This window comes from Crassostrea angulata, chromosome 1 (genome assembly GCF_025612915.1).
Source record: "Crassostrea angulata isolate pt1a10 chromosome 1, ASM2561291v2, whole genome shotgun sequence".
Lineage (NCBI taxonomy): Eukaryota > Metazoa > Mollusca > Bivalvia > Ostreida > Ostreidae > Magallana > Magallana angulata.
The window spans coordinates 2,325,859-2,351,426 of NC_069111.1; the positions used below are offsets into that span (position 1 = coordinate 2,325,859).

General features: G+C 36.3%; 2 protein-coding genes across 6 annotated transcripts; both read right to left on the minus strand.

Moving 5' to 3' along the window:
• Window positions 1-1,663: 1,663 nt before the first annotated feature.
• Window positions 1,664-17,586, minus strand: LOC128164543 (uncharacterized). 5 transcript variants are annotated; one of them, XM_052828455.1, is made up of 12 exons: window positions 17,427-17,586; window positions 11,164-11,382; window positions 8,542-8,629; window positions 8,032-8,204; window positions 6,811-7,120; window positions 5,388-5,504; window positions 5,084-5,247; window positions 3,428-4,269; window positions 3,203-3,324; window positions 3,061-3,104; window positions 2,384-2,478; window positions 1,664-2,026 (listed from the first exon to the last, which is right to left on the minus strand). In XM_052828455.1, exons 2-12 carry the CDS (start codon window positions 11,309-11,311, stop codon window positions 1,910-1,912), a joined length of 2,220 nt encoding a protein of 739 aa, XP_052684415.1. In that variant the 5' UTR covers window positions 11,312-11,382; window positions 17,427-17,586; the 3' UTR covers window positions 1,664-1,909. The 5 variants fall into 5 exon arrangements, with proteins under 5 accessions (XP_052684415.1, XP_052684432.1, XP_052684439.1 ...); XM_052828472.1 differs by lacking the exon at window positions 17,427-17,586 and adding an exon at window positions 12,512-12,620; XM_052828479.1 differs by lacking the exon at window positions 17,427-17,586 and adding an exon at window positions 11,518-12,037.
• Window positions 17,587-21,268: 3,682 nt separating this feature from the next.
• LOC128165576 (uncharacterized) lies at window positions 21,269-25,521 on the minus strand. Its single transcript, XM_052830243.1, has 6 exons — window positions 24,886-25,521; window positions 24,505-24,616; window positions 23,841-23,957; window positions 23,381-23,567; window positions 22,434-22,605; window positions 21,269-21,595 (listed from the first exon to the last, which is right to left on the minus strand). The coding sequence occupies exons 1-6, from the start codon at window positions 25,409-25,411 to the stop codon at window positions 21,462-21,464; spliced, it is 1,248 nt and encodes a 415-aa protein (XP_052686203.1). The 5' UTR covers window positions 25,412-25,521; the 3' UTR covers window positions 21,269-21,461.
• Between the last annotated feature and the right edge of the window lie 47 nt (window positions 25,522-25,568).

Sequence of the window (25,568 nt, forward strand, 5' to 3'; positions counted from 1 at the left end):
TCTTTGTTACAATCTACAGAAAATAAATTACGTAATGTGGCGGATACACTAAAGACGGCGTGCTTTTATTTGAAAATGCAAGCGAGATCAATTTTTTTTAAATTTATGATGTTCAATTGTCTATCCTTGAAACAGGTTGTCATGCAATAATGTTCTTTTTGTTTCTCTTTTCTGTTCCTATGAGTTCAAAAATTTCCTTACGTAGAATGTTAGGGTATTTAACAGTACTAGTTTTAATCGTAGACACGTGTATATACATGTAGCAAAGAATTACAGCGTTTTCTACTCTTTTGAATCGAACAAATATGTCATCATTGAAAATGGAAATTTATTTTTTAATAAAATAACACCATACAGTTTCATAATCTATTCCTTACAATTAGATTAACTTATACCCAAACAAAATCCTTAGACTTGTGTTGAGGTTTTAAAATAAAATCCAAAGCTTTGTTTACGTCGGAATCCACAAATACTTGAGGGATATGGTGACACTACGTAGTTGTCAGTGTTTGAAAGGTACGTTTTTCTATATTAAAGAATATCAATGTGTAGATTTCGTTGGTGGACATGTTAATTCGTTGATTAGATGTACCCACGAAAGGCATGAAAATGGAGCCCCGACAAATCCAAACTGAAATCAAATAGTTCCTCACAATTATATGTTTGATTACTCATTAAGGTAGTAATCATCTCCAATGACAACGTTGCTTGTCTTGCGATCTGCTGAAGAACTGAAGGCAACAGCTGGTTTTGTTTTTTAACTTTTTTTGTTTTTGTTTGTTTGTTTTTTGGGTTTTTTTTTGTTTGTTTTTTTTTTTTTTTTTGGGGGGGGGGGGGTTCATGGTAACTTTATATCGGTTATTTTAGTCTTGATCAAATCTCTGATATCCCGATATTATTGTCGGTTAGATTAGCTGCAGAACTGTAGTTCCATTGGAAATTCTGACCGTGGAGCTACGCTTCCATCCACATACGGTCCGTCAACCCCATTTTTCCGTCGAGCTACAGTTCTGCGGCTAGTTTCAGGTATACGTGTACTCTAATATTAAACTTAAAGTTTCTTCGAAAAATGTTGATTCCCACAAAGCATTTATTCATAATCAAATTTATAAACTGAACAAATTTAATAGGTCGACATGTTGACAAATAGAATTCGGAAGCAGATACATACATGTACTTCTGGTAACGCACAAGTTTTGGAAAATGCACCTGCATTTTGAGTATATTCTTGCAGATTGCATTTCAAATGAAATGTTGTTTGGAATCGGTGTTAAAAAATGAAACTAGATGGCAACAACTACAATGGATGCACGTGTGACTCTTACATTGCTTGGCCGAGAAACACATGCTTTACCCAATGTCTTTATTAGCTTTGAACATTTTATCTTTTACGTCGATTTAATCATATATTTATCAACAAATGAAGTGTATGGATGCAAAACTTTTTGTCATATTATAAATTCATAAATAAACCTATCCACATCAAGAATCCACACATATAATTCTATAATATCTTGCGGTTACATTATGAGTCCTAATCTATCAGCCAATTAGAACATAGATTGAACTTCTGAAATAGGATGGCGACTCGGAATTTGAGCAATAATTATGTCCATTTACTTAATTCAATACTGGCATTCTAGCTATGTAGCTATGCTAAAAATTAAAAAGATAGTTATCTTTAATACATATCAACATTTCGTAGATTCAAAAAAGACAGTATGCGTTATATTTATTTCAGTGCTTTTGAAATCATAATGAGTAGTTTGTCTACACATGGTTTGTTTATCAGTTCTATGTAAATTGAGTCTCTCTCTCTCTCTCTCTCTCTCTCTCTCTCTCTCTCTCTCTCTCTCTCTCTCTCTCTCTCTCCATCAATGTATATCAATCTCTAACACTGCGAGGTCTCTTAAGCAAAGGCGGACTGTGGCCGACAGAGGATTGATTTGAAAGAGAGCTGCTTCCGGCGAAGTTCTCCTTTCAATGCTTCGTATTCCTCTGCAGTATATTGTCTCGCCGTGGCTGCCTGCAATGGAAGACAACTCTTTTTAACAATATTAATAGAAAATCTTAAAGGTGTTTGATTAAAGCAATACTTAAAACGATACTTCTGATATCATGAACTATATAACCGCTTACAAAATGATTTACTAAATAAAATTAGTCATTTATTCCGAAGAGCAACATTTCAAAAATCACTCTCATTATATGTTGGCAAAAATACGGGGATTTTATGATTATTGAAATTGATATTAAATATAAATACAAACCTTCCTTTTCTAAAAGAACTATGTTTGGGTGAATTTTAAAATATGGTGAATACTTGTAAAGGTTGGATAGATAACAGGGGACTTCTCGGAACTCCTCGGGACCACCAACTTACCCGTTTCCGGCGAATGACGGGCCTCTGACCAAACGACACCTTACACGGCCGATGACGTCTTCCCTTTCCGTCTGCCGGGGTTCTTGCCGACGACACTGTCAGACACAAAATAGTGGAATGTTATAAAAGCGCAGAAAACTAAATCTTTTATATTTAAATCATTCTAAGGCAGTTGTTTCATGAAATTCTTTGTACATGATGTTAATTTATCGTTATTTACAGGTACATGTGCTAATACAAGAATAATATATATTAACGTTTGATTTTGTACTTTTATATCGGTTTGACAAATAAGGTATATTAATTTTTAATATTATATTGATTATAATAACACTTGGGTACCACCATAAATGATAAAACCTGAAATATTGAAATCACAAATTTCTATACGATATGCTTTATCATTTAAAATAATCTACACTTAACTAAATAGAAAAAGCGTGCAAAAGCAATCTGTAGCTAAAGCAAGTCTAGATTTTTTTATATTGGCTTAATAATGTGTGTGCAAATCATTTACAAAAGGGTCGTCTATGATTCGATCTCACCGATACAATGATTATGTTATGTTTGAATTATTTCGATAAATGGGGAAACATATAAATGGATATCCAAATTTCAGCGTTCAGACTCTGGGCTACTAAAGCAAAATAAACCTAAAAACTAGCGAGTTATCGAACCTGCTGAAGTGGCGCTGCGATCAGTTTGTTCTCCGTCTCTGTAACTGCACGTGTTCGAAAACGAAAGTCAGGCTTGTATCTTACTTTTATATTTAACATTAAAAGAGAAGCACGTTGGTTACATACAAACCACGTGTCTCACCTCATTGAGTGAGTAGAACTGCTGTCGTCCATGGTCTTTTTGAGCGTTTCTATGATATCGACTTCCTTCTTCCGTATCGGTTTGATGAATACCTTTTTGCCGGGAATTGGAGCCAAAGCACCCTAAAATAATATGTGTCAGTAAGTGATCTAACATTCACTGTATAATGCTTAAATAAAAAAAAATAATCTAAACGTCCCCATGCTTCTGATGCTTCAGTTTTACCTCGTGAACATATCGAGGTAGTTTTACAGGTTTATTGTTCCTCTTCCGTTGTGAGTCCGCCGTCATTTTACTGTTCCATGCTTCAAGTCGTTTCTCCAGCCGTACGAGGTTATCTTCGTTGATTTCCGTATCAATGAACGTGAAATCGTTTCTTGGCGACGAGTCACCCGTGCGACCCTGTGAACTTCCACAAACAAGCCGACTGGTCGCGGACTCAATCCCACTGTCGTCATTGAAAACATCGTCCTCCAATCCTCCACTCCTGTCCTGGCTTTTACCAGAACCAAACCCGCTCTCTGCAGTTGAAGTCCGCCCTAACTGAGACACAAAAGTATTTTCACGTGACATCTGATACGCCAAAGAATCCACAGTCGGCACAGTTTGGGGCGGGTTTCTTGGGCGCGTTTGCTGCAGCCTCTTTTTGGCGCCATTATAGCGCTCCTTCTCAAGCTGTCTTTGTTTTTCTTTCATCCGAATCAGGAAGAACACACTTCCGGGTCCGAACATGTCGATCAGTGGTCCCTTCTTTAGATTGGACACGCTCCAGTCCTGTACTGGTTCCCGAACCGTCGTTTTCAGAGGACGGTCTCGTTTTGATCGCTCTTCCTCGCGGAGCTGATATAGGAAGTAGCGGATAAGCGGAAGTTCCTTGTTTGGAAGCCACGATAACCTGAGTCGGTATTTCTCCCGGACGGACTCTTTGAAAATGTCGATGACCTTAGGATTGCGTTTTTCTATCAGTCTATCGTAGTTTTTCTGGTCCAGGAGAAAGACCTCGGATTCCTGAGTACACTTCACTGTATAGCAGTAGGTGGGGAGGTCCACGACAGCCTCCAAGTCACCTGATAAAGATCAAAAGGTCATCAGAATACCTGGTCAGCTTCAATGATATACTAATAGATTTTCTAAGATCAGTTTTCAAGTACATGCATGTATCAAGATAATCAAAGTACTGAAGTACTGACGGGAGTTGATTTTATCGATTATCATTTATTTTAAAATCAATTTATCTTGCATGGCAATTAGTTTCTAGTTTGTATTTGAATTACGCACTTTTTTATAATATAAATTTTTAGACTTTTCCGACAAGAATTTCGAGAAACCCCATATGAATCATGTTGTGTTATATTTAAAGATAGATTTTAACTACTAGTATGTATGAGTTATCGAAACAATTCTAAAAATTGTATGGACCCAGGCACTATTGATATCGAACTCTAGTCTCGTTTAACTAGACGCTCGGCTGTCTCCGTTAATATCCGACAGGCAAGAAAGCCACCCCTCTGCTTGTCGCAGATTTACAGAGACAGCCGAGCGTCTGGTTGAACGAGACTATATTAACTCTGGCGTAGGAATACATGAGACTACAAAAATATCTAAATTGCTCGTAGTATATAAAATTTGACTATTTTCAAAGTGTTTAAGATAAGTTTCCTTGAAAAACAATGCTTCAGCATACATTACATCGAATTTCTTTTTTTTATTTTCAAGAACTTAGTCTTGTCAGCGGTGATGATTTGTGCTTAGGTCCAAACAAGTACTGTTTCACTTTCGGTTTGCTAGAGTAACTGCATAGGAGAGTTGATTAAAATCAACTCCCAATAATTGCACAAAAATTACGTGCATAAAAAATTCACAACAATACCAAATCCTTACCTATGATTTCGAAGGCCCCCAAATTACAGACCTCTATCGCGTGTCGGGGGACCTGAGGGGACCTCATTTTGTTCCTGCTCTCCGTGGCGGACGGTGCCGCGGATACCGGAGTCGGGGACCACTTCTTGACCTCGTCCTGCTTTGATGGGGAAATGCTCAGCTCCCTAAAAACAGTAAACCAGCCAAAAAAGTGTGTATTATACTAGTGGTGCATAAAATCTCTCTCTCTCCCTCTCTCTCTCTCTCTCTCTCTCTCTCACACACACACACACACACACACACACTCACGTCATTTTATACAGACCTGCGTAGAACTTCTCTGGCTTGGACCCTCTCTAGGTCCGCTGGGTCTGCTATGGGGAAGTAGTTTGGGTACTGCACAGTGTGTAACACGGGGTCCATCAACAGCTTGACCTGTCCGCTGTAAACGAGAATAAATGTTTAAACCTCAATAAAATAAGCTATTTTTGCCCAAGCATCCATTTTTCAACCAGCAGTACCTTACTTTTTGTATATATTGCATGTTTTTCAGAGGAATTTATTCAAAACAAAAACATCGACTTGGTGCATGTACTTCTGGTAATGAATTATTGCAGATTTCATGTTGAAAATTCTGTTACACAGAGTTGCTCAGCAGACTGACATGTATGAGCCTAGCTTTATAACACTGGATATGGTCAACTCTTTTGTGTGAAATTTAAGGATATGAGGTCTAGTTGCAGTTCTTTAGCTCCGGGTCTGAAAAAAATCTGATGGACGACCTGGGACCTACAGTGCCACCCGTGTAAAATGCATGAAGAATTTAATGGAACTAATTGTTTTCTCAGAATCTGCGCATAAATAAGGTTAATCAGTCCAAAACTATCGCAAGTTTTTGTGCAATAAAATACAATTTTTCAATAGATGGCACCGTAGCTCCTAGGTCGTACATCCAATTTTTTTTTCAGACCGGGAGCTACGGACCTGCAGCTTGTGAGAACAAGCTGCAGTTTTTTGTTGTTTTTTTTTTTTTATTTAATTTCAGTCTCTGATTTTGCAACGTTTTAAAATCGTTTCCCGTACCTGTCAGACAAGGATAATTATGAGAACTAACTTTATTCTTTTCAAGGAATTTTAGGAATACATTAACGTGTGCTTCATTTACCCCTTTTAATTAAATCCTTTTTTGCCTAGGTATTCAAATAAAAAATGAAACATAAAATGTCGATTAAACGTACATTGCCTCTTGTGATCCACGCGCCTAACTGATTTCTTACAACTGACGTAGCAGGACTGGATTAAATCATTATGTTGGGTTTATAAGTTTAGGACTGACGATTTATTTTGAATTCCAACAATGGCTTCCCACCCTCTAGTAATCAGTATGGCGTCAGAGGGATTAACCCATTGGGCAAATAGCGAACCCATAATACACCATTCACCGGAGTCTATAAAAGATACAGTATGAGAGCTGCCAGGAAGATTTGCTATCAACATACACGACGGAAAGAAAAAAAATATTTCTGGGTGACACTAAAAGTTGCTTGTTTGAATAATGAGATTAAATAATATGGATTACCAAAGGAAAGAGATTAGAGCACCGTTATACGTGTATAAATAGTTGCCCATTCGTTTTGTCTACAAACATGTAAAGTGTATCACATCCTATTATCAAGATTGGTCCATTTGCCTCAAAAAACACCATTGAGATTTTTACTTGCTCTGTATAGAGACCCAGTGCCCCTTACCTCAACAGAAACATGATCCCGTCCACGGGCGCCCCCTGGCGGACGATGGTGGAATCGAACAGGACTTTTTCCCGCCTCAGACTCATGGCCATTTGCTTCTTGTACTTGGGGAGCCAGTTGTCAAACATGGCGTGGCTGTCCACGAACCTCTTGCGCTCCTCGAAGTCCTTGGATTGGAACTCGTGCAGTGATCGCTTGTACAGGTCCCTGTTGACGATAACAAGGTCCGTCTTCTCGTCGGCAATAATGGTGGCGTTCCGGATACAGTCGGCATTGATCAGGGCCAGCTCCCCGAAACTCCGCCCGGCATCTGTCGGCAGAAGCCCTCATATCAATGTTTATATATATAATGTATAGGTATGCATGTTTCCTATTCATTCATAAATTCGTTCAATAAAATTTGGTTTGTTTGCAGTATTGTTCACATGTATTTGCGAGAAGACTGTGTGTTTAAAGGTGAACCGTCATTTTTTACATCTTCCTGTCTGTATATTCATTACAAACTGATGCCACATTGCATTCGGGTTCAATCATAAAGTAAACATCCTCAATTTTGTAACCTTTCTCATATCAATTAATTTAACTGATCGATTACGAAAGAGCGCTAAATGGTTCGTGTACATCATACTAATCAAAATGAATGAGGCTGATGAAACCCTGAACAAGAATATCTCAATTTGTTTGATGATTGGTATGCTCAAAAACATCTGATATTTTACTTGTGGACCAAAGTTACAACATCCGGGGTTTTCCCTGTAGATATCTGACCCGATTAATCCTCTGATGTCCACATCATCACTGATTTACAAACAAAGCTCTAGCTGCCGTGATCTGCCAAAGCTTAATGTCACTTCAGGGTACAGAGATTACAAAATAAAAGCAAGGCCAATGTGCAATCGACAATATAATTGTCATCAAATATTGGAAAGGAAATAAATTCAATCTTTTCAGCTTAACATAATTACATTCTTTTCTAGTGTTGTTTTCTGTCTTCTATTTTTCTTTTCTTTCCTTTTGTACGGCAGGGGCGTGATTGCAAAGATAAATACCGTATATGCGTCATCTTAAAGTTGAACATTAAATAATTTCCCAAGATTTAGAGCTTCCACATCTCAAGCCAGCGTACATCCGTCAGTTATATTAGAGCAAGGATGAAGTAGGTAAAGAAACCTAAGCAATTTTGTCTCACTGTCTTGTTGCAGACCTTAATTCAAAACTTACCAATTTTACCAACATAGTTTCCGTATAAAGACCGGTCCAACGGTTTGTTCCTTCTTCCGGTGTGTGACCCCTCCTCTTCAGCTTCCGGTGAGGCGGTGTCGCCTGTTTCGTCATCAGGACCAAAATTTGTGTTGATATAGATGGACACTGTCCCACTCAGGATGATGAAGAAACTGGCGCGATAAAAAATTGGTAAATAAAGAAATAAACTGGATTTTTTAGGGTGCGGGATAATTAATGGTAAGGAACTTGAAGACATTAATAAAAGAGCTAATTTTAAAACGGCAGTAATAAAACATAGATAAAAACGCATGAGAAGCGTTAATGATAAGGCAATTCAAAAATGGAAAGTGTTGTCTATCCAAACAATATACAACTTCCCGAATTTTTCCTTTGAAAAGTTATTTGTTAAAAGAATAACACTCCGGGGAATATATCAAATGAGAGTAACGAATTGTGTAGTTTTATGGCTCATCAAAGCCACAGATCGGTGTATAGATTTATCTTTACCATTCGCCTTTTTCCCCCTGTTTGATAATGATGTCATCTTTCTCGTCAGTTTCAAACTCACAATTCTTCACTATATCTGTGATAATCTCTGTAAAAAAAAGAACATATTTCCATATATTTAGTTAATTATGTGTGCTATATCAAACTTAAATTTTGTTTACCTGCCATAATTTCTTGAAAATTTTTCGAATAGTTGACAAAAGATTGGTAAGGAAAGCATTGAATTGCAATAAATGTTACGATAAAAACAGCGAATTACTCCTGAACCTAACCCCCCCCCCCCAAGCCACACTTCCCCCAATCGCAACTTCTCGGGCCTTTCCGGCAGGCTCGGAAAAACACCTCGAATGTATTACCTAGGCGTCCATGACAACCCCCCTTTTTATAGAACTTGATATAAATACAACACATTTCATGATCTGTTGAGATGTGAGCTATACTTCATTAAAGTAAACGATATACACTAAAATATAACACAGAAGCGACATACAAGACTGTCTAGCCGATAATTATTTTAATGGGAAGCGACTCCATTTTGTATAAAATTCTAACATCCGGTGATGTTAATACATTCGAGGTGTTTTTCCGAGCCTGCCGAAAAGGTCCGAGAATTTGCGATTGCACTTCACCTTGAAAAACTAAGTATATTGCACCTAAGTTGCGTACATATTATAATTAGTATTCAATATTTGAGGTAACATTTCTCCAGCATAAGAGATGGTTATATTTTGTGCTGACGGACATTTTTATCTCTTTTTTTCGCAAAAGGCGCAAGAGTGCACATCTTTAGTAAAAATATATTCACATTCTCTAAAGGATGTCCTTGTTGACATATCTATAAAAGGATTGATATTTGATAGATAAACAATAGTTAGGTACATGTATAAGATAATGGAATATCGCGTTCTTTGATGTTTGCTAACCCTGTCTGAAATGATTTAAATCCCACCACCATTGCAGGTGTGGAAATGTCTTACGATATCTGAATGTTTTTTGAATGGAAGATTTTTTAAAAAGAAAATATTCTTTCCAATTTGATTTTGATCTTTTTTCTAACATGAAAGCATGTCCATAAAAACCTACATGTATATTGCCAGGTGAATTGAGTTCGGATTCAAAAGACACAAGTTTATACGTATTGACTGCTGTCGAGCCAGAAGATATGCCCCGGACGAAGCAGAGAAAACAAAGAACTCTGTGAATAAACAGTTCGCAGATATCGCCAGGAGAGGCAAGCAAATATTTCTCTTATAAATACGCCATACTGTCATATTATCCGTTTTTATCCGATTTTAATCATGTTCACGCCGACTTCTCGTTTTATTAATCCAAACAGGTCGATAATACCCACCAGTTAATGGGATTGTGTGCAAATAGCTCTGAAATATGATGTCCACCTATTTTTCTCATTTTTTAATATCGGAACGAAAGAGAGAATTAAATAGGCACGACAGAGTTGTCATAAGATAATTAATGTTGTAAATCGCTGAATTATCAACAATAGATTTAGCGCACCCCATCATTAAATAACAATAACTGTTAATCTACAGGTTCTGGGCCTTAATCTTCAGGGGCCGTAGTAACTCAGACCCAGAGTCTTTATGTCTATTTTAGGTGTGTTAAAGATTACCATTCTCATCATTTGAACAACCACTTATAAAATCTAAATTGGTTCCGTTTTCGGTAACCCGGATCGTGACAGAAACATTCAATTGTCTCTAATGTTAACAGCCGAGAGAAACGTTTTTTGTTTTTGTGGGACAATAAACGAACTGAAAATGATAACAAGCTTTGCTTTTAAGTCTAATTGCAGTTATTTTATTTCGGAATATGCAAATTTTAATGGTCCCCTTCAGACAGCCATCAGGGAGTTTTTTCTACATGTACTTTATTTTACCCTGATCACATCGTTTCTATCCAATAAACAAATCAGCGATGTCGACTCGAACCAATTACAGAAATGGCTTTTATTCGGTGATATAATGGGGCTTATCGTTGAACACTTTAAGACTGCTGATGAAATTGGCACAATTCTTTATCAGTTCTTATTCCTGTTCGTGATACTTGTAACTTTATGTTGGTCAGAACAGAGCATGGATTTGTCGTATGAAATTAGATAAATTATCCCTTGGTCAGGAAGAGAAGGGACACGCATCGGAAGAGATAATGGCCAATTTATAGCAAGTGGGTCATAAACGTCACCCATTCCAAATCGAGTTTATCTCTCAATAAGCTAAGCTAATCGTTTCTATGACTGTTCGATATTTTAACAATTTTCTTCACTCGGTTTCAGAAAAAAGTCACTTAAGGGTGCTTGATGCTAAATGAACATCCAAATAGATTCACGTTTTATAGTTTATTTTTTTCTAATTATTTAGTTATAAACATTTATTTTTATTAGTAAAGAAAACATTTTATTGAAATATCTGAGGTTAAAATTTCATTATTTTTTTTTCCCTATACTAGTATCCATATGAAGAGCTCTTCGTCTCATTAATTTAGTAAAATAATAGTCACAGCTAATTGTAGTTGGGAAAATAGGATAAAACTACTACAGGTAACAATAACATAAGAGGTAAATTAATTCAATCTTGATCTTCTGAATGAAAGTTTTATGCTTACCGTCTTTGAGTTGTCTGAACAAGTCGGACTTTTTCTTGAACCAGGACAAGATTTGTCCTATTTCCAGGTCTGTCCGGCGGTGAGGGGGTTTGCTGATGATGCTAATGACCCGCTCGTACACGTGGGCAGAGATGTCGTTTGACCCCATGCTGCGTTCTGCCTCCCTCACTCCGTCATTGCCCAGTTCCTGGCGCTATGGCGCTACACATTCTGTGTTCTCTGGAAGTTTTGAAACAACAGAGTGAGCTATGATAGGAACAATCGCACTAATCCACGTACCTGACAGTGACAGGGCTAGCATCAAGTTAAAAAACACGAAAAGGAAAGCCATTAACAGTGAACCATTAGTAGTGCCATCCAAAGACGTCCATATCAGTAAATCATTTGAATTGCCCGAGGCGAGCGGGGACCGGGCGGAGACTGAGCTCGGGTAATGAACCAATTTAAACAGGAGGATCACGCCGAGCCTTTAACTGGTGATTTCACTTAAGTGCGTGTTGTATTCTGAGACCTAAACTGTCACGGGACTGTGTAAAACAGGATGTCGCTAATACAGGTCCGTCACAGAAACACAATATGGCATCGATCCCGACTCGCTGACCTTGCAGAGGAAGAAGTACACGGTAATTAACGAAGTCCCTGACTACGCTCGGGGATGGAGGCCTCTGGCTTTCTCTTTCTCAATGTCAAGTTTCTGTTCACAAATATCAGGCATTGCTCTTGTAACTCTTGCAGATATAGAACGATTAATTAGGGAGAATTAGCGGCGTCTTCAAGACATCGATGGTGTACTGAATTCTCCATGAGAATTATATACTGGTGTCTTTAAAACGGTCACAAAAGGTCACAGTTTCATTAACTTACTTCTCAAACCTCTACCGGCAGGCTGATTGGTGTATGTATAACATTTAAATATCACTGAACGGATTCCACACAAATGAAAAATTAATCAAAATGCGCCATTACTTGTACCTAGCAATGTCAGATCTAACATTTACAGGAAGTCGTATACCGTATACCTAATGTTCCAACCAGTCTTCAAAGAACGCTTTCATCGCTACACTCTTTGTGGGATTATTTTGATTACCCCAGACAGATTAACTTTCTTATTCAGCAAATTGACAAATAATTGAATTTTTTAATCATCCAATGATTTATTTTTAAATATCAAATGATTTACCAAATAAATTATTTATTTTGATATCTTGACAAACTAGAAATACCAAGCATTGAATATTCTATAAGTACACAGCAGAGAGACTTTTATTTCTCACATTAAACTGAATTAGAAGTTTAGAACTATCAAAAATAAATGATGACGTAACGGTTTTAACGAAGCTGTACTCACATTTACTTTGTATAAATAAAACCCAAGATATTCTGATGCACTGTAACAACGAGTTATCTCACCAACGGGTTTACTATTCCTCCAGTCACTAGGCTTATGTTAACATTGACACAAACTCCAAATAGTCGCAGAGTTCGTGTGTATTAATTAATCTCTTCATAATCGGTCATAATCAATAATTCCTTCAAAAACAACAAGATCAATCGTTTCAAGGTGAGACGTAATCCCGAGAAAATCCGTTTTGTGCACTAGTCGTAGAGTTCTGCCCAGAGCTTGCCTAACTAGTCGCCGGGCTGTCGTGCGGGACTTTGATTTGATTCATCGAGAGATGATGATATTAATCGGTATATTTATCTAAGAAATTAATAAGTTAAATAATTTCAGTTTCACCTTTGAGTTCTCGTGCACGTGTTTGCGTGTTCAGAGTGGATAAAATAAAATTACAAAAATTAACTGAAAAAAATATATCAATTAGTAAATTGGATTTTTTTCTTTCGGGAAATTATATTTCAAACGACCCTAAAGGATTAATATGGAGGTATTCCGATTGAATCATTAGCAAATGAACACCTTTGGTATGTCCGTAGACCAACATTACATGCGATCACGCCAGGTCTGATAAACTAATTGAATCATTCATTAAAACTAAAAGGTTTTATTGAACTACCACTATGGCACCGGAAGCTCAAAATATCGTGACGTAGTAAAACGTCACTCGAAAGTGAGCCATATGATCGGCATTGCTTGTAAACCTAGCTCCTCTAAACTATTAAAACCATATGTTAGTGAACAACGCTTTTGACATCATAGGGGCAAAATTTGGGTACATTATATATTTCAATATATATATTTCAAGAATTACATTAAAGTTAATTTTTAAGTGATAAAACATTTAATTATTTTAACAGAGACAAGCTTCTGTCATTTTACATTTCATCGTGATTACCGAAATAGGCAAGTCTCTAAATCATTCGAGGAAGGTAACAAGATTTACAAAACTGACCTCGACTTACGATATCTTTAAAAGGAAATCGGAACAAGAAATCTGTCCAAAACAATGCAGTACATGTATTTGCCTTTCTTATGCAGGAAGGGTGAGAAAGTGTGTATTTCTGACGACTTATTTAATATGTGCCGATAGTTTCACAAGAAAAGATTAAAAAAGGGGAAAACATGGTTTATTCAAGGTGATTTTTGGATTATATTTAATCTAACAGTATCAAATATATATTTTGCCATATTCAGTCCACATGCCAAAAATTCTCTCGCTTTGTTTCAGCCGTTCTGTAAGCAGCTGTAATCCACTCCCTTCAGAGGTTATTTTGGTCCCACAACCGAGCGATGCAGTATTTAATTATTTTATAAACCCAAGTTATTTTTAAATGTTGCTCCAGTACTCCAGAACAATAAACAAGTAACTGCTTGAGACTGAGCCAAAATTTCAAGAAACAACTTTTTAAATTCAGTGAAATCAACCTTGCATAATTCAACTTAAAGCAACTATGGTACAAAGGGTTACTTGGAGTTATTTTATGGGTTTTTTATTAATATATTTTTCAATAAACAATAAGTTCTGAACCCGATAACTGGAAGGCAATCAAAATTTTCCAGAAAAAATTTGCAGAAATAACACAGCCGTCAAACTAAACAAGGAATCCACTCCCGTTCTTTTTCCCCATCATTTCTATATCGAAAAATATCGTTTTTGTTTTAATTTTTATTGGTAAGCTATCATATATGATAATAACATATCCGATGCAGCCCTATATATCGATGAATTTTAGCAAAAATAATTAAAAATGATCAATAAATAACCAACAGTCTCTTCGTGGGTCCCTGTCCTGTTCTGGGGTCAAAATCCGGGTTTATTTCGTGCCCTCGCGGTCAATTGCTGTTTTAATTTGGGGGAATAAGCTGGTTCTATTACATAGTTCATGTGACATAATAAGGTGATTTGTGAAAGTCAGATGTACTCTAAAGTTCCATAGAAATATATTGTTTCATTTGAAGATATTGCCTAAATTAAAAAAAAAATCAAACCAGATTTTATGAGAAACAAGAAAATGTGGGGGGAAAAATTTTATCATTCATTGATCGCAAATATCTTGTGGCAGGTAATTTGGTTTAAAAGAGAATAGTGCAAAACTTTTCCGATTAAAGCTCATATAATTAAATCTCACTCACTAACCAGCAAGTGCATTTATGAAACAGATTAAAGCGCTCAAAGTGTGCCCCATTGAACAAGAATAAACAGCTTTAACCTGAGATTTATACTTATCGACATAAAGTCATTAGTTTTCATAATCCATTTTATTTTTTCATTCCTACGTCTTAATTAGTGATAAAGAGGGCGCAGTATACTAACCAAGAGGTCGGCGGTTCGAAACTTTCCTACGGTTCTACGGTGATATTGTTTACTGTTTACATATACACTGTAATATGGATCCCAAGCGATGAATTTAAAAAAAAAATCAAATATATAATCCTATGACTCGCAGATTATGATAAACTTTATTTCACAGAAATCGCCGTAAATATAACTGCAATAGTATTTTATAGCATACAGAGAGAGTTTTACACGAGTTGACACTGTCTGCCGAGTTAAGCAATGCAATTAACACGTAGAGCGGATTAACCAAAAAGACTTGATTAGTGGGATGTGCAACATTTTTGTTCTGCTTTCACCATTCATCAATTACTTCAAGATTCAGCAATTCAGGTTCTCCTTTGCTTTTTGTGTTGGAACTGTCTTATCTTTGACCGTTCAACAAGCTGTATTGTCATAGCCATACAACAAGCTGTATTGTCATAGCCATACAACAAGCTGTATTGTCATAGCCATACAACAAGCTGTATTGTCATAGCCATACAACAAGCTGTATTGTCATAGCCATACAACAAGCTGTATTGTCATAGCCATACAACAAGCTGTATTGTCATAGCCATACAACAAACTGTATTGTATTTGACCATACAACAAACTGTATTTGTATTGTATTTGACCATACAACAAACTGTATTGTATTTGACCATACAGAAATTGTATTGTATTTGACCATTAAACAAACTGTATTGTATTTAACCATACAACAAACTGTATTGTATTTGACCATACAACAAACTGTATTGTGTTTGGCCATACAACAAACTGTATTGTATTTGACCATACAGAAACTGTATTGTATTTGACCATTTAACAAACTGTATTGTATTTAACCATACAACAAACTGTATTGTATTTGACCATACAGAAACTGTATTGTATTTGACCATTTAACAAACTGTATCGTATTTGACCATACAACAAACTGTATTGTATTTGAACATTCAACAAACTGTAATGTATTTAACCATACAACAAACTGTGTTTTATTTGACCATACAACAAACTGTATTGTATTTGGTCATACAACAAACTGTATTGTATTTGACCATACAGAAACTGTATTGTATTTGACCATTTAACAAACTGTATTGTATTTAACCATACAACAAACTGTATTGTTTTTGACCATATAAAAAACTGTATTGTATTTAACCATACAACAAACTGTATTGTATTTGACCATACAACAAACTGTATTGTATTTGGTCATACAACAAACTGTATTGCATTTGACCATACAGAAATTGTATTGTATTTGACCATTAAACAAACTGTATTGTATTTAACCATACAACAAACTGTATTGTATTTGACCATACAACAAACTGTATTGTGTTTGGCTATACAACAAACTGTATTGTATTTGACCATACAGAAACTGTATTGTATTTGACCATTTAACAAACTGTATCGTATTTGACCATACAACAAACTGTATTGTATTTGAACATTCAACAAACTGTAATGTATTTAACCATACAATAAACTGTGTTTTATTTGACCATTCAACAAACTGTGTTTTATTTGACCATTCAACAAACTGTAATTGCCTTTGAACATTAAGCCTTTGACTATTCAACTGCATTGGTTTTGACCATGCAATAAATTCTATTGCCTTTGATCATTCAACAAAGTATATTGACTCGGAACATTCAACAAATTATATTGCCTTTGACCATTCAACAAACATAATTGACTCGGAACATTCAACAAATTATATTGCATTTTACCAATCAAGGAACTATATTGCATTTTACCATTCAACAAATCGTATTTACTATGGCCATACAACAAACTGTTTAGCATTTGACCCTACAACAAACTGTTATAGTATTGCATTTGACCATATCACAAACTGTATTGCCTTTGACCATTTACAAACTGTATTGCCCTTGCTATACAAAAACTGTGTAGTGTTTTACCATACAACATGTATACTTGCTATTTAGTAAACTGCTGCCGGAACACAAAATCTAATGTTGCACTGCGATGGCCACACAAAACATAGCATGTTATTATCAAACAACAACTTACATGTATTACTTTCCACCTAACAATATCAATATTTTTAAGCATCACAACACGATGAGTGCTGTTTTCTGTTGCATATTTATAGTGCGTCACTCAGCGTCAGGAAATCCAGTTTATCATTATCTCAGAGGTATAAATATTTGATGAGTCAATATAATTTCAATAAATTAAAAAAAACATGTGCATTGTAGGATAATACATTATCATACTATTACGAGCATATGCAGTTATACTTCTAATGTTCATCTGACGTAACATTCCAGTCGGCCTTTCTAACTGACTTTGATGGATGAGCAAAGATGCCCCATTAGCTTCAATGCAACCGAATGCATGTTTTACAAAAGCATACTATAAATTTGTAATATACTGGGGGGTATCTGCCATCACGTCAGAGAGAGAGAGAGAGAGAGAGAGAGAGAGAGAGAGACAGAGAGGCAGAGAGACAGAGACAAAGAAAAGACAGACAGACAGAGAAACAGACGGACAGACAGAGCGTACCTTAGTTCCAGAGATCACTTGACGGGGTTCCATGATTACATCCTCAATAAATCACAAATCAACGTCCTCTCTCGTGAGTTTTTTGTATTTACTGAGTGAAATCAAACAGAAAAGATAAAGCCATCGGTTCTATCCGGGGACTAAGAGGATGAAAGACTTGTTCGAGTGAATAGGTTTTTAAAAGTGTCCAGCGTGTTGTTTACGCGATGAAAATAAATCTTGGCGATTAGAAAAGGCATCAAATGGGAGGAGCTATCACCCGGTTATGATATATTGAATGAGCTTTATTGATCACAGAATGATATACAATTCTTTTTTAGGCGTAAAGTCACGAGGAATTGCCGCAGGAAGTGCAACAAAAGGGAATCGCAGAGTAAATAGCTGCGATTTTATTGTCAAAAGATGAACAATTAACCAAGTCTTAAAGTATACGGACACAATGGCAAATAAGAATCGTATGTCGACGTGTGTTGTACTGGTATAACGTCATTTGCAACATAGTTATTAAAACTACAAGGATATTCATTTGGAAATAACGACATGATTGTAAGGAATTGTTTTCGTACACTTCGTTGTTAATGAGTTTTATATGTACAGGCAATACAAGGACGGTTTACATGTAGCTGCATCTTTCCATCTCTATGTCGGCAATAGTTGATCAAAAAGTTTTCTTAAGGTGGTAAGGGGCACCTTTTGATAGTAATATGGATAAAAGTACATTATAATCAAAATGCTTTCATCGGTTTAAAATTTACAATTTTTCACCAAAATGTGGATTTAAATAATTGGATAGGTAAAAATAATTATAGTCCCAGCGGATTTCGAACTCATGACTTCCATATTCGTAGTTATCATTCTAACCCATTGCGCAACGCTGTCGTGTATTTTGGGAAAGAAAACATTTACAAATCTATAATCGGTTTTATTGTATATTTCGATAGGAAGTACGTCACAATATGGTGGTGTCCCATGCCACCTTAATTATATCTTTTAAAATTATTCAGCTTTTGATAAGGCATTGTTAAAAAATACTAAATAATCTCGAACTCTTTAAACTTCAGCGTATAGATTAATAACCAATTCTAAGAGGTAAAGGAGTACTTAAATAAACGACACCCTATGGTGTTCCGATGGGGCCACTTCGACCTTCGCACTTTCGCCTTTAGGTCGAAGATGCGAGAGTGCGAAGTTGCAATGGGCGAAAGGGCGAAGGTGCGATGGCGAAGGAGCGATACTACTATCGCTCCCTCGCCTTCGCAACTTCGCCCTTTCGCCTTCGCCTTTTTAATAGCATTCAGAAAGTCTCGGTCGATTACATAGAATTTGATGCAGGCACCGTACTCGCCAAGGTTTTCCGATTAATCCATGATATCATTGGTACGCATGCGCTAGGCCATTGTGCTAACTATGAATGTTTATAAATATTTTGATGTGTATTTGTGACATATATGTTTACCAGTGCAGGCTATGCCTAATCATTATATACTCCATATAAAATGTAATGTCCCCCCGGAAAATTCAATTGTATAACTTCACACATGCAGTAAAGGGGAAGAGAGGGTCCGGATCACAGCCCCCCGGAAAATTTAATTTTATTAATTATATATAATAAAATCTCCAAAATATGTCTCGGAACCCTCCCCCAACCCCGACAAATATAATTATTTATCCACCCCACCCCCTGGAAAAGTTATGGATCTGCGCAGGCTGTTGAAAATAAATTCTAAAAAGTTCATCGTCTGCCTAAGATGTCCTTTTATACACCTAAGATTGTCTTTAAACGATAGAGAGCTCCACAATTATAAAAAGGCGAAGGAGAAAGTGCGAAGATGCGAAGGCGAGAGTGCGAAGTTGCGATGGCGAAGGTGCGCTAGTAGTATCGCTTCTTCGCCTTCGCAACTTCGCACTTTCGCCTTCGCATCTTCGCCGTCGCATCTTCGCATTTTCGCTCCTTCGCCGTCGCACCTTCGCACTTTCGCCGTCGCAACTTCGCACTCTCGCACCTCGACCTAAAGGCGAAAGTGCAAAGGTCGAAGTGGTCCCATCGGAACACCATGCATAACACCCTTATTCATTTATAGATGCTGAAATCAACATTAATGTATACCTCCGATGCTTTTTCCGTTTTTTTCATAATGATTTTCGTAAAAATGAGTTCTATACGTACTGAAAATCAATTATTTCAGAAAAAGTACCACAATGTCCAAAGTTTTAAAATATATGTTTCGTTGTGATTTCAATCAACTGAATTCATAGAATCAAAACAGTTGATAAAATATTGTTGGAGAGTCGTACGAGTTACTGGACTTGTAAATTTGCTACACGCATTACTTATTTTGCTATACTCGTTCAGACAAACGCATAACGGGACAAAAATGTGTTCTAAAATGGATATCCAAGGACACTGATTTGGTAATAACTGCTTTCCTATTTTATTTTACATGACTTTTGGACTAAATTCATCACCAATGATCGCCCATCATTATATAATAAGCAGTAAAATCTTTAAAAAAAAAAAAGTCGCAAATGAATGGTGTAAATTCTTTTTAATCCATTTAATCCAATTTTCAATCCTACATTTAAATTAATTCCGTGGACGATATTCTCGCCTCATTCAATGGCCCCGGATAAATCTACAGCGTTCTATAGGCCGTCCTATCGATATTCACCGCTTTATAAATGCACCCGACTAAAAATAATCGTCTCAGTCGAGTTCCCGACATGTATTTGCACCCGCTCTATAATTAAAAGCATTTAAAATTCCAGTTATATTATGAAGCATCGTAGATTCACTTCTCAAAAGAGCAATGGGGGATCTCTTTAGAGAGAGAAACTCATCACAATTCGAATTAAAGGCTTCCTTAGACGTATAGAGTTTCTCAAATTAATTTCTTTTTATTCCAAAGAGCACGTTAGAGGTGAATAAATCATTTTAATAACACTTCATAACAATATCCCTGCTGTGTAGAAATATTACGAGAGAGAGAGAGAGAGAGAGAGAGAGAGAGAGAGAGAGAGAGAGAGAGAGAGAGAGAGAGAGAGAGAGAGAGAGAGAGAGAGAGAGAGAAAACCATTGAGATTCCTCAAAGATTTCATTTTATTTAGGGAAATTCTTTCAGCATCAACATTAGCACTTTATCTTTTGATATTGCAGTTGCAGCTATCTTGAATAATTAAAAACTATAAATGGACATTTAAAGGCGAGCTTTTTAATAAACTGTAGAATCATTTACTTTCGTGAGAGCCAACTTTCGTGGATAGTAGGATTTTTTGCTTTTTTGTGGGGATGTAATTTCGTGGATGCGTCGGTTTTCAGTTTCAGGAGAAAAAAATAAAATTTTTATAATTAGTTTTCGTGGAAGATGTAAATTCGTAGGTGAGAGCTACCCACGAATACCACGAACATTGAGCCGCCTCGAATTATAATGATGATGTGAGCTTCATCAGAAAAACAATTCAGTCTATCAAACATGGTTGCTATATATACTAGTATCTAAAACTTACGTAGCAATCAAAACAATATCTCATTACGACACTTACAATGGATCCGGGAGATCTCCTGCTAAGTTTGGGGGGGGGGGGTGCTGATGTTTACGAGGTCAGCATTATAATATGGAGGTCAGATAAAATACATGCACATTACTTCAAGCCACGGTACCAATGGTTTAACATTATCAATGGTTTAACATTATCAATGGTTTAACATTATCAATGGTTTAACATTACCACTGGTTTGACATTATCAATGGTTTAACATCACCAATGGTTTAACATTACCAATGGTTTAACATTACCAATGTTTAACATTATCAATGGTTTAACATTATCAATGGTTTAACATTATCAATGGTTTAACATTATCAACAGAAGATTTATTTTCAACATTTCAGTATGAATGTTACACAATGTAGGAACATTAAATATTTATTTCACTTTAAAAAATGGTATCCATGAGCACTAGGAAAACATTCGACCCACTGACCATTCATAAACATTACCACTGGGCCGCATATAATAAGAACTATTTTCACAATATCAGGAGGAAGTCTTTGTAGTTCTTTTTAGTTCATCTATAAGCATCAATGCTATCACATCACAGTGTTCCTGAGTTTCCAGTGGATTGTGAGTCCCTTCCTCTATATATAAACCTTGGGATAATTTCTTCTTGCCTGCAAAGCAAGGAAAAGAAATGTACAATGTTGTACAAGTGAAATATACAAAGTTAACATAATCTAATATCCTGAAAACAAATATCTATCACTAATGAATATAATCTTGGTCTATGAATTTAATACAAAATCACCATAATTGATGGGGCAAAAACAGATGTTAATAGTGTAAAATTAATGCATGTATATCAAATCAGTGGGAAATTCAAAATTTCACTTCAATATACCACTATTATTGGAATACACTATAATCCCCAAAAATGGACCGAGTTCTACATCCACAGCAATAACCTGCTACAAGCGTATAATAATCAACAAATAATCAACAAAGCAATTAAATTGGACTCCATCATCTGGCTGGTATAAAGATGGTATGAAATTGTAAAAATTAATTTTGGTTGGTCAGTGACCTAAGTCAAGGTCAAGGTCAGCACACACTGTACACACTTTAGGAATTTGTGCTCAGCGTTTTTTTTTTTTTATTAATTTTGAGGAAGGAAAAAGAAAGTTTCAATCAAACACATTATGATGGGCCAAACCAAACATTCACAAGAAATTCCTATGCAACATGGAGTATCCATTGAATATCCTATGTTTGTTAACATGCTCTATAATTAATTGTGAATTACAGTTGAACTTAGATATCTCAAACACTGATATCTCAAATACAATGGATATGTTGAAGTGATTTGCAAGTCCTAACCACTTATTTTTTAAGTGTTTTCCCTCTATATCTTGCATACTCAGATATCTCAAAGTTTTTAAACAGTCCCAACTAGTTTGAGATAACGATGTCTGACTGTAATTGATCAATAACACATCATGTATCCTTGATTACCCGGGAATATAAGGTTGAGGTTTGTATCCAGTCGGCAAAACTCTTCAGGTTTTAAATTCAGCAGCCTGGCCAGCTCTTCAGAAATCTCGGTTTCCATGGCGTTATCCTGACCAGAATACACAAACGTCACAGGCAACTGTCGACTAGCTACAGCAAAAACATTTGTTTCCATCTGTAAATAAATGAAGTCATGGTAACAATTTAGTTTTTAGATCAGTTTTTTAAGAATAAGTAAACAATTTCATTGCACTACTTCTTTGATCGCTTTTTCAGAGAAATTTGGTTTGCCAAGCAATACAGCTACAGTTTCTTACATGCAGAAAACTTGCACTAACTTTAAACGCATTGACCTTTATGTATTTCCCTGATACATTCTGTGGAAAAATTTGATATCCATTTTCTTTTAAGACATTTTACTATATGATGCTGTATCTCTCCTTGAATCAGAAATTCTTTCATACACCCCCATGTGAGAAGAATGGTAAAAAAAAAATGGCGACTTTCTATTTGAGCAGGAATGTAACCAATTTAACTTTTTCAGGTTGGTGAGGGTATTTTTAAGAGAAATTCTGCATCAAGTGAAAAGATAAAATCAGCAGTAAAATGAAGAAACAGCTCTCTGGTAACAAATAGCAATGATTATCACAGAACATGTTAGGTTAATTAATTTAATAAGGTTAATTAGTCCAACCTGGCACTAATTAATTTTCCAGTAGAGCTACAGTTCTGCAGCTCAAAACTTTGACATAAATTCACACAAAGTATATGTTCTTAAAGGGGAACAACTCTAGCAACTGACAATCCATACCCCAATCCACAGAAACTCTACCAATCGCGTGAAATGTAAACGTAAAAGCTGCTGATCTACGACACAGATTTTTATGAACTACCAGTACTAATATTCTCAACTGGTATATTTTGTTACCTGTATGACACCTGGTACTTACATTCTCAAACTGGTAGTTGGCTACTTCCACTATGTATTTCATCAGGTGGAGTATCGGGACATGGCGCATGTTCCACTTCCGTTGTATGTACTTGATGACCACCAGCCTCAGTATCAGCAACAAGCGGTACATCCTGTTGTCATACATACGGGCCATTCTCTCAAACTGTTCATACGGGGTAATACCTCTATTTAAAGAAAGAGAACTGATGAAATCTATTTTGAGTTGTGTCATAATATATATTGAAGGATGGAGGGATAGACAGATAAACTGACATACAACCAGATGCATAGATGGACAGACAGGCAGATAGACACTATGATTTCTATGATCTTAAATTGCCCCTAATTAATATCTGGGTCCTAACCATACATGTGTATGTATAACTTTACAGGTATGCTTAGGCTCCTTGCTTCATTTATGATGTATATAGGTACACTGTATATGAATGCCATCTTACCTGAAGACCCTGTGCCCCCTGGGACAGACTAGTGCTAGAGATTTAATCCAGGTCTGTGAGGCGGCCAGGTCTAAGGCAGGGTAACACCCAGAACCAAGCCCGACCATCAGGTCCACCCTGAAAGGGACAACCTTATTTATTCTCATGTTCTTATGGTGTAAATTTCTGTGCAGGAGTCATTTATTGAGAAAAAAACCCTTAACCTAAATAATCACCACCAAAGATATTCAGCTCTTTAATCATCTTTAAACATCATAACTGAGATAAAAATATCTGGAATTCTGTATGTATACAGTATACAGTAGCTGACATCTGTCACTAGACAAAGGTTTGATTCATTTTTTCTCTTTTTTTGGAGAATCATAGAACCATTTCAAAAAGGGCTTGGACTTTGTGTAGTTGTGTCAAACAGCAATCTGATGTAGGCCTGTTTATTTCATTGTTGGCCACTCAGCCATGGCTCTTTAAAATCAACAAAATTTTCTGGCTTTTGAGCTATGACTATACACTTGATGCAATTTTCACTTGAAATCAGCATCATTTTACACTTGTTTTTGCAAGAAAAACTTTAAAAGATAGTTACATCCTACCAAAAGTCCAAGCTCTTCTTAAATGGTTCTATATAACCATGCATAGTTCAACTTTTCAATGAATATCTATATACCTGTCTATGTTCAGTTCTTTGAGAAAATTAAGTATGAAGTCAGATTTTTCATCAGTAGCTCCTCTGAATAAAAAATCCTGTGTTGCAAGGATTGGATTAGTCTTACTATAGCCTGCAAAATACATAGACATGATAGAGATCAGACATTCACACTTTTTTGGATATTTCAAATATTTGTTCAGAATGCATTAAAAAATTATATCAATCAGTCAAAAACTAGAGCAAGATTTTAAGTGCATTAAATTGCAACTTTTTAACACTTATGGAAATCCATCCATTTTTTCATAACAGGAAGTATAGACTTGCAGCAAAGCTAGCAACAAAGAAAATTATCCCAATGAAACACTTTAAACTTAATCTAAGAAAATACGTTCTTCCAACCTGGAAAGTTAACAGTGATCACTCTGTGACCGGCCTTGGCTAGGGGTCTCATTAGGGGCAACACATCAAGGTGTGAGCCAGGGCTCCCTGGGAGTATCACCACAGTCTTAAGGTCCGCGCAAAAGACGCCATCTGGGTGAGAGTCTACATAACAGGCATCAAACAGAATACCGTGGGGACATTCTATGTAGAAATCCGTGAGTGAGTGCACTGTGATATATCTTACGGCGAGTTCAGCAACAGAACTGATTGGTTCCGTTTTTTCGGTCACTCGCGACAGTGTCTCTTTTACATTTTGATACACAGACCTTAACGAAGACGAGCTGTTGTCTGCGTGGGCGGCCACATTTTCTCTGGTGTGTGATCTCTGTACCTGTCGTTTAGAGTGTAACCAGCACGGAGATATGTAGAATATGCCTGAGGTCTGACTACGTCTGCTCGCAAACTGTGAAAATCTGCGAGCTTTTAAAGCAACACATGTCGAAGAATATGTCCGAAGTATCTCACGCGGTACAGACAGTAACATATTTCATAGCTGGTAAAAACTTCTACACAGAAACATGACAGATTCTTGATATATCACAATATCAGAATTATTTTGACCTTGTAATCATGGGCGCAGCCATCTTGATTTGCTTAAATGTGAAAACCATACTGAACAACAACTCATTTTCCGGATACAC

What these genes read in the sequence shown, in the direction of transcription:
- LOC128164543 (XM_052828455.1), bottom strand. Translation starts at nt 11,311, where the DNA reads ATGGGGTCAAACGACATCTCTGCCCACGTGTACGAGCGGGTCATTAGC. An exon ending in CAGGGGGAAAAAGGCGAATG is followed by an intron (nt 8,205 to 8,541) that starts GTAAAGATAAAT and finishes TTATCGCGCCAG; the next exon opens with TTTCTTCATCATCCTGAGTG. An exon ending in GGGGGCCTTCGAAATCATAG is followed by an intron (nt 4,270 to 5,083) that starts GTAAGGATTTGG and finishes GATCTTTATCAG; the next exon opens with GTGACTTGGAGGCTGTCGTG.
- LOC128165576 (XM_052830243.1), bottom strand. Translation starts at nt 25,411, where the DNA reads ATGTTACTGTCTGTACCGCGTGAGATACTTCGGACATATTCTTCGACA. An exon ending in GATCACTGTTAACTTTCCAG is followed by an intron (nt 24,617 to 24,885) that starts GTTGGAAGAACG and finishes TGTATTTTGCAG; the next exon opens with GCTATAGTAAGACTAATCCA. An exon ending in CCAACTACCAGTTTGAGAAT is followed by an intron (nt 22,606 to 23,380) that starts GTAAGTACCAGG and finishes ATTTATTTACAG; the next exon opens with ATGGAAACAAATGTTTTTGC.